This window comes from Octopus sinensis, linkage group LG30 (genome assembly GCF_006345805.1).
Source record: "Octopus sinensis linkage group LG30, ASM634580v1, whole genome shotgun sequence".
NCBI lineage: Eukaryota > Metazoa > Mollusca > Cephalopoda > Octopoda > Octopodidae > Octopus > Octopus sinensis.
The window spans coordinates 11,244,675-11,259,674 of NC_043026.1; the positions used below are offsets into that span (position 1 = coordinate 11,244,675).

Sequence of the window (15,000 nt, forward strand, 5' to 3'; positions counted from 1 at the left end):
AGTCATGGGAGCTGTGCTGTTTTCTTACTTTGTAAATATGTCCACGGGTGTTAGATGGGTGGAGTTTGAAGAGGTGCTCAGAGTTATTGTTAATAAGATGGTTAATAATTTCATGGGTGTCTGCATATGCAGTAATGTATGAATGTCTGGGAAGTGAACAGTGTATGAGTCAGATACATGCTTGTGTGTGTATGGAGGGGAGAAAATCAAGTGTAGTGTTGGCGAATCTCAGGAAGCATGGAAGTTTTGAAGGATGCAGTGCTCCGACAACTAACAACTGATGCCTGCAGTTTGTTCCATGCTTCAGCAACTCTCAGCGTGAAAAAATGTTTCCTGAAGTCATGGGAGCTGTACTGTTTTCTGACTTTGTAAATGTGTCCACGGGTGGAGTTTGAAGAGGTGCTCAGAGTTATTGTTTGTAAGATGGTTGATAATTTTATGGGTGTCTGCCAAGTCAGCTGCCAGACATCGGAGTTTCAATGTGTCCATGCCCAGGGAAGTAAGGCGTTCAGGATATATCAGTGATATGGATTTTTTGTTATATGAATATGATTGTTTTTAGTTTAATTAGTCATTTGAGTGAGTGATTTACCATAGTTATCACAACGATATGGTTTCTCACCTGTTTGAATGCATATGTGCTTAGTTCAGGTACCTCCATCAGGGAATGACTTACCACAGACAACACAATGAAAAGGCTTCTCTCCAGTATGAAAACGTTTCTGTTTAGTTTAGTTCCTTCCTTCAGAGAATGACTGATCGCAGATAACACGCTGATATGCTCTCTCTCTCCTGTATGAATGCATTTGTGTACAGTTAAGTGGTGACTTTGAGAGAATGCTTTACCTCTGATATCACAGTGATAGGGTTTCTACTCTGTACAAGTACATTTGTGTTTCATTAAGACCTCATTTGCAGTGAATGATTTATCACAGATATCACAATGATATGGCTTCTCCGTTGTATGAATGCATTTGTGTGCACCTAAGTGATCATTTCGAGAGAACGATTTGCCACAGAAATCACATTCATAAGGTTTCTCTCCTGTATGAATACGTTTGTGTTTAGTTAAGGAACTTCTTACAGAAAATGAATAACCACAGATAACACACTTGATATACTTCACTCTCTGGATGAATATGCTTGTGTTTCATGAAGATATGATATTCAGAGAATGATTTGTCACAGATATCACAGAGATATGATATCTTTCTTGTATGAATGTATTTGTGTTTGTTTAAGTACTCCTTTCGAGAGAATAATTTACTACAGATATCACACTGATATGGTTTCTCATTAGTACGAATGCACGTGTGTGTAGTCAAATCATCATTATGAGAGAATGGTTTATCACAGGTATTACAGTGATATATTTTATTCCCCGGATGAATGTTTGTGTTTCATGAAGACGTGATTTTTAGAGAATGATTTATCACAGATATCACAGTGATAGGACTTCTCTTTTGTATGAATGTATTTGTGTCTATTTAAATGGTCCTTTCGAGAGAATGATTTACTACAGATATCACACTGATAAGGTTTTTCTCCTGTGTGAATGCGCTTATGTTTAGACAAATGATCGGAATGCGAAAATGACTTACCACAGATACCACAATGATAAGGTTTCTCTCCTGTGTGAATACGTTTGTGTTTTGTTAAGGTACTTCCTTCAGAGAACGACTGACCACAGATAACACACTGATAGGGTCTCTCTCCTGTATGAATGCGCTTATGTGCAGTTAAGCCTTCATTTTGAGAGAATGACCTACCGCAAATTTCACAGATGTAGGATTTCTCCCCTGTATGAATATATTTATGTTTAGTCAAGTGATGAGATTGAGTGAATGATTTATCACAGACATCACACTCATAAGGTTTCTCTCCTGTATGAATACGCTTGTGTTTAGTCAAACTACTTCCTTCGGAGAATGACCGACCACAGATAACACAATGAAATGGCTTCTCTCCAGTGTGAGTACGTTTGTGTTTAGTTAAAGTACTTCCATCACAAAATGAATGACCACAGATAACACACTGATAAGGTTTCTCCTTAGTATGAATTGGCTTGTGTGCAGTCAAATCATCATTTTGAGAGAATGATTTATCAAAGGTATCACAATGATATACTCTACTCTCTGGATGAATATGCTTGTGTTTCATGAAGATATGATTTTCAGAGAATGATTTGTCACAGATATCACAGTGATATGATATCTTTCTTGTATGAATGTATTTGTGTTTGTTTAAGTACTCCTTTCGAGAGAATGATTTACTACAGATATCACACTGATAAGGTTTTTCTCCAGTGTGAATGTGTTTGTGTTTAGTTAAGAGGTCATTCCGAGAGAATGATTTACTACAGATATCACAGTGATATGGTTTCTTCTTAGTATGAATGTGTTTGTGTTTAGTTAAGTGGTCATTTTGAGAGAATGATTTGCTACAGATATCACACTGATAAAGTTTTTCTCCATGGTGAATGCGTTTGTGTTTAATTAGGGTACTTGCACCAGAGAATGACTGACCACAGACAACACACTGATATGGCCCCTCTCCTGTATGAATGCGTTTGTGTGCAGTTAAGCGGTCATTCCGAGAGAATGATTGACCACAGATATCACACTGATATGGCCCCTCTCCTGTATGAATGTGTTTGTGTGCAGTTAAGCGGTCATTCCGAGAGAATGATTTACCACAGATATCACAGCGATACACTCTCTCTCCAGTATCAATACCATTGTGAATCCTGAGGCTATCGTCTCCAGCAAATCGATTTTTATGGGTATCACTCTGCTCTGATGTTTTCCCAATATCTTTTGGCATCTCCTCATCAAAGTCAATCCTTTCAGTCGGCAATTTAGATGTCACATTGTCTTCACACGATTCACTTTCCATAATTTTCGTTTTTTCCAATACAATATGCAGATGCTTTATATACTTTACTCCCAACAAATTTATCTTCTTACTCTTTATCTGAAGATGCTGCAAACTCTTTTCTAATCCAAGTTTAATGAGAATGTAAAATCATCATTGAAGAGAAATTTTGCTTCGGTCATAAGAAATTTTTCACAGCTAACGGTTCCTCATGAAGATAATATGGACGCCACTGGGCTCGAAAATTGAACCATTATGTAAACCTCTATGAGGAATGTGAAGATGCAGGCTGGAAAGCGGAACATTTTCCAATCGAAGTCGGTTGTAGAGGGTTTGTTGGACACAGTGTGAGACGACTGTTGTTATCGCTAGGCCTAACTCATCGTAAAGTCAATACCACCATGACTGATATCCAATCTACAGTGGAGAAGGCTAGCCACTGGATTTGGTTAAAAAGAGACGATGAGCGATGGCTAAAAGGATATTGAGTTTAACTTCATAACCAGCTGATCTAGCAAGCGGGGCCTCATATCAGTGAGGGGGGGGGCCGGTGCGCATTGATGCCGCCGAGAGGTAGGCCCTGAAATGGCGCACATTCTCTCCTGATGACCCCATACACTTGCTGGCTTCCGGTATACGGAGCTTTTGACTGGTAGCACTTGCATGTGCAACTTGTTTGCAAGACATATACCTTCTTTCAATAAACAAGGATATATCTGTTCTATGTAACAATTTTGTTTAGTCTTTGAGAGATGATAAATAGTGAAGATGTATCCAGAGTAAAAGAAATTAATTCAGCCAATGTGATCCAGCAATCTGAAATAAGAGAGAAATAGGGAAAATATAGAGGATGCTTAAAAAACAAGAGATTACACAATGGAAAACTTTACATGTTATATTATATGTATAGATATCTGTTACCTTTTACTCATTTCAACTACTGAACTGTGGCCATGCTAGAGCATTGCATTGGAATGTCTAGCTGAACAAATCAGTTAGAAATAATTTACTCTCTCTCTTTACTGTTTTACTTGTTTCAGTCATTTGACTGCGGCCATGCTGGAGCACTGCCTTTAGTCGAGCCCAGTACTTATTCTATCGGTCTCTTTTGCCGAACCGCTAGGGTGACGGGGACATAAACACACCAGCATGCTAGGGGGACAAACACAGACACACAAACACACCCGCACACAGTTTCCGAGGCAATAGTAGAAGACACTTGCCCAAGGTGCCACGCAGTGGGACTGAACCCGGAACCATGTGGTTTGTAAACAAGCTACTTACCACACAGCCACTACTGCGCTGCCTATTACTTAAATTGATTTAATTATTTCATAAAAGATTATAGTTGCGTGTTGTGGTAGTCGGGAAAGGGTAACTCAAACACTGACATCACGAGATAAAAAAAAAAAGGACACATAATCCACGTGTGTACATCTGTTACTAAGGTCAACAACTCTTGTTCGAATCCCATTTTTCAACATCCTGCCGCTTATAACGTTATGATTGTGCAATGATGGCCAAAGACAGCCAGTTTTATTTCGTAGCTTTTCTTGATTTCATATATATATATATATATATATATATATGGCGATCCTTCGGTATAGGTACCGTAAGTGGCTTTGTTTACATTTCTGAAGATAACAGAAACCCTTTTCTCCCACCCCTAACCGTAACCCTACCCCCACCCCCCATATTTATAAAAAAAACACTTTCTTGAAATGTATCCGGTACTTCCGGTACCTATACCGAAGTTACGCCATATATATATACATATATATATATATATATATATATATATATATATATATATATATATATATATATATATATATACGAGGTCGACTTTGCCTTTCATCCTTTCGGGGTCGATAAATAAAAGTACCAGTTACGCACTGAGGTCGATGTAATCGACTTAATCCGTTTGTTTGTCCCCTCTATGTTTAACCCCCTGTGGGCAATAAAGATATATATATTATATATATATATATATTATATATATATATATATATATATATATTAATAAATTTTTAATTAATAAATTTTAACTGCTCTTTCTAGTGAGTCGGATGTCCTATTATGGCCATCCCTTATATGTTTGAATGTATATATATATATACACACACACGCATACCTTGGTACAACTGACGAAAAGGGGCGGGGGAAAACGGTCCGATGAAGACAGATTGTCCGTAGGTGCAGACATTAAGGTCAGGTTACGTTAGGAGTGGTTAATATCAACAATTACATTACAAAAGACAGAGGAATAAATACAGAATCGTACTTTTAATCAAACGCACTACACAGTCTGACAGTGTAAAATATCTGTACACTGTCAATATACACCAGTGGTTTTCAACCAGGGTTCCGCCAGTACAGTCCAGGGGTTCCGCAAGAAGTTACAAAACTGCTAAAATCGGCAGTAATTTTTAATTCTCCTGTGCAGATATGTGTGCATAAGACTATTAAATTATTGCACAGGGGTTCTTCGAGCCAGTGGAATGTTTCCTTGGGGTTCCGCTCCAGCAAAAAGGTTGAAAAGCACTGATATATATATATATATATATATATATATATATATATATACATATATATTATATATCAGTGGTTTTCAACCAGGGTTCCGCCAGTACAGTCCAGGGGTTCCGCAAGAGGTTACAAAACTGCTAAAATCGGCAGTAATTTTAAGTCTCCTGTGCAGATATGTGTGCATAAGTCTATTAAATTATTGCGCAGGGGTTCCTCGAGCCAGTGCAATGTTTCCTTGGGGTTCCACTCAAGCAAAAAGATTGAAAAGCACTGGTCTAACTAGTGTCTAACTCAGTGGTTTTCAACCAGGGTTCCGCCAGTACAGTCCATGGGTTCCGCAAGAAGTTACAAAACTGCTAAAATCGGCAGTAATTTTTAATCCTCCTGTGCAGATATGTGTGCATAAGACTATTAAATTATTGCACAGGGGTTCCTCGAGCCAGTGGAATGTTTCCTTGGGGTTCCGCTCCAGCAAAAAGGTTGAAAAGCACTGGATTACACTATGATTCAGTACTTACCATGGATGGTGAAGAGGTGTTGTTGATACGCCGTGGTTTTGTCCGCTGCTTCCGAAATCCGTTAAAAGGAGGTTCATAGTATGAGTGTATATAGAATCTGATATTAAATATGAATGCAATGTTGTTATAACTGTTGGGTAGACATTTAACACAGACAATTTGTCGTGATTTGCAAAAGGAAATATTAAGAGGAAGTGATTTCAAAAGGCTGAGATGGAGTCTGCGCATTGTAACAGAAAATACTTAAAGGGTCACACATCTTGTTTCTCGACTCTTTTTTTTTTCTTTTATTCTGTGGACCCTTTTGATTCCTAATTTATACAGGTGGACGCTCATAACCATTCAATGTTTTAAAAAGTCGTGGTGCTCCTTCAGAAACGCCCCTCTCCAGTTAACCCTAATCCTAACGATGTTGGAGAGGTGCATTTCTGAAGAAGCTCCAAAATGGTACTACACTTTAATAAAGAAATATTGTTGAGAATTGTAAAGAAGAATTGTTAAAATATTTTTGTATATTGGAGAAGTATGACCAATTTATTGCACATAAATTATAACAAAAAAAAACACCCTCTTGTATTGACCCCCAAGGGCCTTATGAATCTCTGTTGAGAAACACTGGGTTATCCTAGAACAGTGCTTTTCAAACTTTTTGCTGAAGCGGAACCCCAAGGAAATATTCCACTGGCTCGAGGAACCCCTGTGCAATCATTTAATAGTCTTATGCACACATATCTGCACAGGAGAATTAAAAATTACTGCCGATTTTAGCAGTTTTGTAACTTCTTGCGGAACCCCTGGACTGTACTGGCGGAACCCTGGTTGAAAACCACTGAGTTAGACACAGTCAGTTAAACACTAGTTAGACCAGTGCTTTTCAATCTTTTTTGCTGGAGCAGAACCCCAAAGAAACATTCCACTGGCTCGAGGAACCTCTGTGCAATAATCTAATAGTCTTATGCTCACATATCTGCACAGGAGACTTAAAAATTACTGCCGATTTTAGCAGTTTTGTAGCTTCTTGCGGAACCTCTGGACTGTACTGGCGGAACCCTGGTTGAAAACCACTGTCCTAGAATATTTGGTTAAAATACAAATTGAGACCCGTTAACGAAAACAAAAAACCCCAGCCTACTAAGTGTAAAAAGATATGTAGAAAACGAATAAAAAGAAATTGCGCAAACGAACGAGGGTGCTTGGGGAGAAGACCTTCGGAAAATTAACAAGATCCTATTTCTTTATTACCCACAAGGGGCTAAACACAGAGGGGACAAACAAGGACAGACATAGGTATTAAGTCGATTACATCGACCCCAGTGCGTAACTGGTACTTAATTTATCGACCCCGAAAGGATGAAAGGCAAAGTCGACCTCGGCGGAATTTGAACTTACAACGTAACGCAGACGAAGTACCGCTAAGCATTTCGCCCGGCGTGCTAACGTTTCTGCCAGCTTGCCGCCTTGAAAATTCACAAGATCCGATTTTCCTCTCATAACTTTCAGTAAAATGGATATATATTGGTGAAATTTTATAGAAATACTGTTCAGATGGTACAAATTAGGATTATAAAAAAATTTCTGTGGGAAATGTTTTCTGAAGGAGGGTGGGTGGAGAACACAGTCGGAAAATTCACAGGATCTGTTTTTTACCCTCGTAACTTTCAAGATCTAGTTTAGCGCCCGGTCACGAAAACGGAAACAAAAACCAATCTAATAGGTGTAAAAGAAACCTGTAGAAAATGAATATTAAAACAAAAATTTGCGCAAACATACATGTGCATACCTTCGTCTTGGTTGGTAATTATTTAATGGCAATGATTCAAGAGGGGGAGGCAGAACTTGGCAGCCTCCCACCCCACCGCCGTTCGTTTACTCTTTTACTTGTTTCAGTCATTTGACTGCGGCCATGCTGGAGCACCGCCTTTAATCGAGCAACTCGACCCCGGGACTTATTCTATTGTAAGCCCAGTACTTATTCTATCGGTCTCTCTTTTGCCGAACCGCTAAGTGACGGGGACACAAACACACCAGCATCGGTTGTCAAGCAATGCTATGGGGACAAACACAGATACACAAACACACACACACATATATATATACATATATACGACGGGCTTCTTTCAGTTTCCGTCTACCAAATCCACTCACAAGGCTTTGGTCGGCCCGAGGCTATAGTAGAAGACACTTGCCCAAGGTGCCACGCAGTGGGACTGAACCCGGAACCCTGTGGTTGGTAAACAAGCTACTTACCACACAGCCACTCCTGTGCAATTTTCTTTTCATATTCGTTTTCTACACATTTTTTTTTACCCCCATTAGACTTTTTTTTTTTCGTTTTGGTGTCTGGGTGCTAAACTAGATCCTGAAAGTTACGAGGGGGGACAAATGGACCGTGTGAACTTACCGACAGGCCTCTCCTCACCCCTTTGGGAAACATCTTCGGCGATGTTTCGTTTGTTGTAGCACACGTTTCCGTCGATTTCCGTAAAAAATGTAAACACTGAATCGGCCATACATACATACATACATACATACATATATACACACACACATACATACACACACACACACATACATAGATACATACACACACACATACATGCAGACATACATATACACATACACCGAGTAAAAAATTACACTGAATCGGCCATACATACATACATACATACATACACACATATATACACACACACATACATACACACACACACACATACATAGATACATACACACACACATACATGCAGACATACATATACACATACACCGAGTAAAAAATTACACTGAATCGGCCGTACATACATACATACACACAAACATACTTACACACACACACACACATACATAGATACATACACACACACACATACATATACACATACACCGAGTAAAAAATTTCAGTTATCTCTCTCTTTCACAACATACTGTCTGTCTCCCACACCCCATCAAACACACACACGGGGACTTCAAAAAGTAATTCCCTCGTCATAAAATCGCTTCCTCTTAGTCTCTTTCGCTCTCATTACTTCAAAAGTTCCCGCAAAGCCATATGTAAAAAAATAAAAGTTTTTTACGGAAATCGACGGAAACGTGTGCTACGACAAACGAAACTTCGCCACTTTCCTCACAAATTTCTTTATAATTGTAATCTATGCTGTTTGAAAGGTGTTTTTATTCTTTCTCTTTTACTTCTTTCAGTCATTTGACTGCGACCATGCTGGAGCACCGCCTTTTAGTCGAGCAAATCAACCCCGGGACTTATTCTTTGTAAGCCCAGTACTTATTCTATCGGTCTCTTTGCCGAACCGCTAAGTGACGGGGATGTAAACACACCAGCATCGGTTGTCAAGCAATGCTAGGGGGACAAACACAAACACACAATCATATGCACACACATACATATATATAAATACATATATACGACGGGCTTCTTTCAGTTTCCGTCTACCAAATCCACTCACAAGGCTTTGGTCGGCCCGAGGCTATAGTAGAAGACATTTGCCCAAGGTGCCACGCAGTGGAACTGAACCCAGAACCATGTGGTTGGTAAGCAAGCTACTTACCACACAGCCACTCCTACGCCTGTTTCTGTAAAATTTCATTAAAAAATATTCATTTTCCTGAAAGTTATGAGGGGAAAAAAAACAAAACAGAATGTGTGAATTTTCCGACAGTCCTCTCCCCACACCTTCGGAAAAAAAATGTTCCCTACAAATTTCTTTATAATCGTAATTTGTGCCATTTGGATGGTATTTCTATAAAATTTCATTAATATATATCCATTTTCCTGAAAGTTATGAGGGAAAAATTGGATCTTGTGAATTTTCCAAAGGTCCTCTCCTCACCCATAAGTTTATTTACGGAATTTTTTTTTTTCCATATTCGTTTTTCTACACTCTTTTTTACACCTAGAAAGCTGGATTTTTTTTTGCTTTCGATAACGGGTCTCAAACTGTATATTGACCGAATATTTTTAGTTTCTCACCTCAGCCATTTTCTGAAGGTTAGTTCTGTCATTCTTCCAATATTTATATTTCAGATCATTTCTATTCAAAAGGTCTTCTCTGGTTTGCTTTCAAAATGTTTTGGTAAGTTTCATTTGTTTTTCTTAGCTTTCTTAAAGATTTCTTAAGGTCCTTTTCTTTAATATTTATTACTTTTCTAAAAATAATTGTTTCAGTTTAGGGAATAAATTTTCCTTCTTTTTTTTATTATGTCTGTTTACAAATATGTATTTATTTGATTTTAGCCAATGTTGTTACACTCATAATAGAACGGTGCATGTGTCCCCATCATTTTAATGTCCGACTGATTCTTGTGTAACGTATGTGACACACTGACACACAAATTTAGAAATATTTAAGCTGTAAATCTTGAACGATCTTAAAGACCTGTATTGATTCATATTTCACAGAAAAGTTTTCACACTCAAACAAGTATTACAGCATTTTATTTTTATACTCTTACTCTTTTCCTCTTTTACTTGTTTCAGTCATTTGACTGCGGCCATGCTGGAGCACCACCTTTAGTCGAGCAAATCGACCCCGGGACTTATTCTTTGTAAGCCCAGTACTTATTCTATTGGTCTCTTTTGCCGAACCGCTAAGTGACAGGGACGTAAACACACCAGCATCGGTTGTCAAGCAATACTAGGCGGACAAACACAGACACACAAACACACACACACACATACATACATATACATATACATATATACGACAGGCTTCTTTCAGTTTCCGTCTACCAAATCCACTCACAAGGCATTGGTCGGCCCGGGGCTATAGCAGAAGACACTTGCCCAAGATGCCACGCAGTGGGACTGAACCCGGAACCATGTGGTTGGTTAGCAAGCTACTTACCACACAGCCACTCCTATATACATATATACGACAGGCTTCTTTCAGTTTCCGTCTACCAAATCCACTCACAAGGCATTGGTCGGCCCGGGGCTATAGCAGAAGACACTTGCCCAAGATGCCACGCAGTGGGACTGAACCCGGAACCATGTGGTTGGTTAGCAAGCTACTTGCCACACAGCCACTCCTGCGCCTATGAATGATGATAATGGAAGTGTACAGAAAATAATTATTATTGGTGCAGTGGAAATCAAAAACAAAAAACAGATCTTCGAATTACTGGGGGAGAAGCATCATCATCATCATCATCATCATTGTTTAACATCCGCTTTCCATGCTGGCATGGGTTGGCTGGTTTGACTGGGGACTAGTGAGCCAGATGGTTGCACCAGGCTCCAATCTGACATGGCAGAGTTTCTACAGCTGGATGCCCTTCCTAATGCCAAACACTCTGAGAGTGTAGTAAAATTTACATGTTGCTTGATAGGATACAAACCTATGCTGGGAGACCCCAATGGATTTCTAGTCCATCGCCTTAACCACTTGGCCCTGATTAGAAATAGATGACAACATGCAACATGGAGAAATAAGCACAAGCTTCATTTTGTGTGATGGACGGCCCTTTTAAAACTATTTTATCAAGTAAGGTTGAGTGATTATGAAGGTCACCTCCAAACCACATAGTTTTGGACCTTGGGCAAGAATCTTCTACTATAAACACTGTGGACAACTAATGCTTTGTGATTGGATTTGGTAGGCAAACAACGTGGCATCTCTATATAAATATGTGTATTTTATGTTTGCTTATATCCTCCATAACCTCAAGGGTCAGTAAAAGAACTAACAAAATAAGTACCAAATTATAGGCCCAGACATGGCTGTGTGGTTAAGAAGTTTGTTTCACAACCAAGTGATTTCAGGTTTGGTGCCACTGTATGGCACTTTGGGTCAGCATTTTCTTCCATAGCCCAGACCAATGCCCTTAACCCTTTCGTTACCAACCTGGTTGAAACCACCTCTGGCTCTGAGTACAAATGTCTTGTTTTCATAAGTTTTGAATTAAAATCTGTCACCAAACCTTAGTCACAATTTATGTTCCTAACAGTAGCTGAATGATAACCAAGTTATTTTACTAAATTCTTTGTTATATTTAAAATTAATTGAAAGAAACACAGAGCATCTCAACAGAAGTATGGTAACAAGAGGGTTAAAATATATAATAGAGAAACAATTCTTAACCCTTTTGATACCAACCTGGTTGAAACCACCTCTGGCTCTGAGTACAAATGTCTTGTTTTCATAAGTTCTGAATTAAAATCCTCCACCAAACCTTAGTCACAATTTATGTTCCTAACACTAGCTTAATGATAACTAAGTTATTTTACTAAATTCTTTGTTATATTTAAAATGAATTGAAAGAAACACAGAGGATTTCAAAAGATATACAGTAACGAAAGGGTTAAATAATGTCCTTTTACACTAAAGCTTTTCTCATTGCCATACTGAGTTGCCACTCAACAGCATTTTCTGCCAAATACACTGGCATAAATTAAAAAAAAACAAAAAAACATTGTAAGAGTTGTAGGTTCACTCTGTGAGCCATCATAGGACACAATTCAATATCTGCATTCCTGATATTGCTACCAAAGAGAAAAAAAAATGAAGTAATTTGAATGACAATCAGGGAGAACTTTATTGACTGCAAACAATATTTTGACATTAATACAGTTACTTTTCTGTATGAAAACATTTGTGTGTATTGAAGCTAGTTTTATAAGAGAATGATTTACTACAGATATCACAGTGATACGGCTTTTCTCCCGTATGAATACGGCTGTGTGTGGTCAAGCTTTCTTTATGAGTGAATGATTTACCACAGATATCACAACGATATGGCTTTTCTCCTGTATGAATACGGCTGTGTTTAGTCAAGTCACCATTTTGTGAGAATGATTTACCACAGGTAACACAGTGATATGGTTTCTCACCTGTATGAATACGTATGTGTTCCGTCAAGCGATGACTTCGGGAGAATGAATTACCACAGATATTACACTGGTATGGCTTCTCACCTGTATGAATATACTTGTGAGTGACTAAGACATGTCTCTGAGAGAATGAATTACCACAGATGTCACAATGATACAGCTTTTCTCCTGTATGAATGCGATTGTGTTTAGTTAAATCACTTTGTCTAGAGAATGATTTACCACAAATATCACAATGATATGGCTTCTCTCCTGTATGAATACGTTTGTGTGCAGTTAAGCGGTCAGGTTGACAGAATGATTTACCACAAGTGTTGCAATGATAAGGCTTCTCACCTGTATGAATATATTTGTGAGTAGTTAAGGCTTGCTTCTGGGTGTATGATTTATCACAGATGTCACAGCGATATGGTGTGTCTCCTGTATGAATGCGATTGTGTCTAATAAGGTGGCTCTTTTGAGAAAATGCCCTCTTACAGACATCACACTGGTATGATTTTTTACCTGCTCCTTTCTTTATATTCCCTAGAGAATCAATCGTTTTAGATGGGGTTTTAAATTCAACTTTATCCTCACACAATTTATTTTCCATAATTATGCTCCTCTCACAAAAATATAAAGATGATTGTCTCTTTTTTGCATAGACTTAATTTCTCACAAAAATTTATATTTCTACTTCTATATTTCCAATATGTTCTTTGCAGCTACCTGGAGATTCTGCAAATTCATTCGTAATCCTTGTTTGAGAAGAAAGCAAAATCCCCTGGTAAACATTCCAAATAGTGATATAGAGAACTGTTGCTATTTATCCCAAAACAGTGTTTTGTGTATAACATCTTCATTTAGTCTTTCAAAGATGATAAAGGCTGCTGATGTATCAGGTGAACAAATATTCTTTGATGCCAGTATCACCTGATGATCTGAAATCACAGCAAAAAAAAAATATTATAAGACAAAGAGGATACTTAAAAAGTAGTGGAACAATCTCTAGTCATCAAATACACTCCCCACCTCTTCCCCGCCTTCCATCCAACTCATTTTCATCATTGATCACCTCTCCTCCATTCACTACATTCACCCTTTTACCCTATCCAATCTCTGGCCATCATCTTCTCTGCCCTATATTTTACTTATATCTAACGAGTCCTCATTACCCACAAGAATTTCATTTGTACCCCACTTGGGATAATTTACCCTAGTTCACCGACCCCTATTCTATAGGGTTACCATGAAATCACAACAAAAAGAACATTATAAGACAAAGAAGATACTTAAAAAATAATGGAACAATCCCTAGTCATCAAATACACTCCCCTCCACTCCCCCACCTTCCATCCAACTCATTTTCATCATCGATCACCTCTCCTCCATTCACTACATTCACCCTTTTACCCTATCCAATCTCTGCCCATCATCTTCTCTGCCCTATATTTTACTTATATCTAACGAGTCCTCATTACCCACAAGAATTTCATTTGTACCCCACTTAGGATAATTTACCCTAGTTCACTGACCCCTGTTCTATAGGGTTACCATGTATGTGATGGTGCGGAAGGTTACCCAAGTCCCAAGCACATATATTCTCTCATAATATATTGTTATATCATCACACGTGACAAGGAGATTCATTATTTGAAGATGTTGTTTATCCTAACACTCAGGAATACATTAATTTTCAAATTTCAACAGATTTTTAAAATCTTATCGATGATATGTTTACTAATTAATTATACTGTTTTATTCCCATTTCGCTAAATAATTACGTTGCTTTATTCATACATATTACTTATTAATTTACTTTACAACAAAGGTAACCGTCGATCAAAGGGTTTCTGAAAAATAACAGACCAACATTTCACTTACAAAGTTATTATCTAAGACGAGGAACTGGGACGGGACAGAATGAAGTGTTTTTACTGCATTTGTGAACATGAGACAAAATATACTTTTACAAATGTTCTCTACCTTACAAAAACTATACCGGCCAAGCAAATGCCCTTCCCTAAATGTAGTAAAAGTATCATAACATAATCTGAACACTATTTCAGAAAATTATCGTCGTTTTTTTTGTGTGTGTTTTAGAGCATAAAAAAGACAAATTTAGCTGGGGCAAAATAATGAAATTTGTCGTGCCAGTTCTCCAGAAAACAAACTCATACACATTAATATCCCTCCCTAGACATAAGAAATAATGATGCAATACGCGCGATGTAATGATTTCAAACACTTAGGAAG

At 38.1% G+C, this 15,000-nt stretch overlaps 1 protein-coding gene across 1 annotated transcript; it reads right to left on the minus strand.

The window, feature by feature from the left end:
* Nucleotides 1-1,296: 1,296 nt before the first annotated feature.
* Nucleotides 1,297-13,357, minus strand: LOC115226405 (zinc finger protein 271-like). Its single transcript, XM_036515152.1, has 4 exons — nt 13,243-13,357; nt 12,510-13,101; nt 1,849-2,356; nt 1,297-1,764 (listed from the first exon to the last, which is right to left on the minus strand). Exons 1-4 carry the CDS (start codon nt 13,355-13,357, stop codon nt 1,375-1,377), a joined length of 1,605 nt encoding a protein of 534 aa, XP_036371045.1. The 3' UTR covers nt 1,297-1,374.
* Between the last annotated feature and the right edge of the window lie 1,643 nt (nt 13,358-15,000).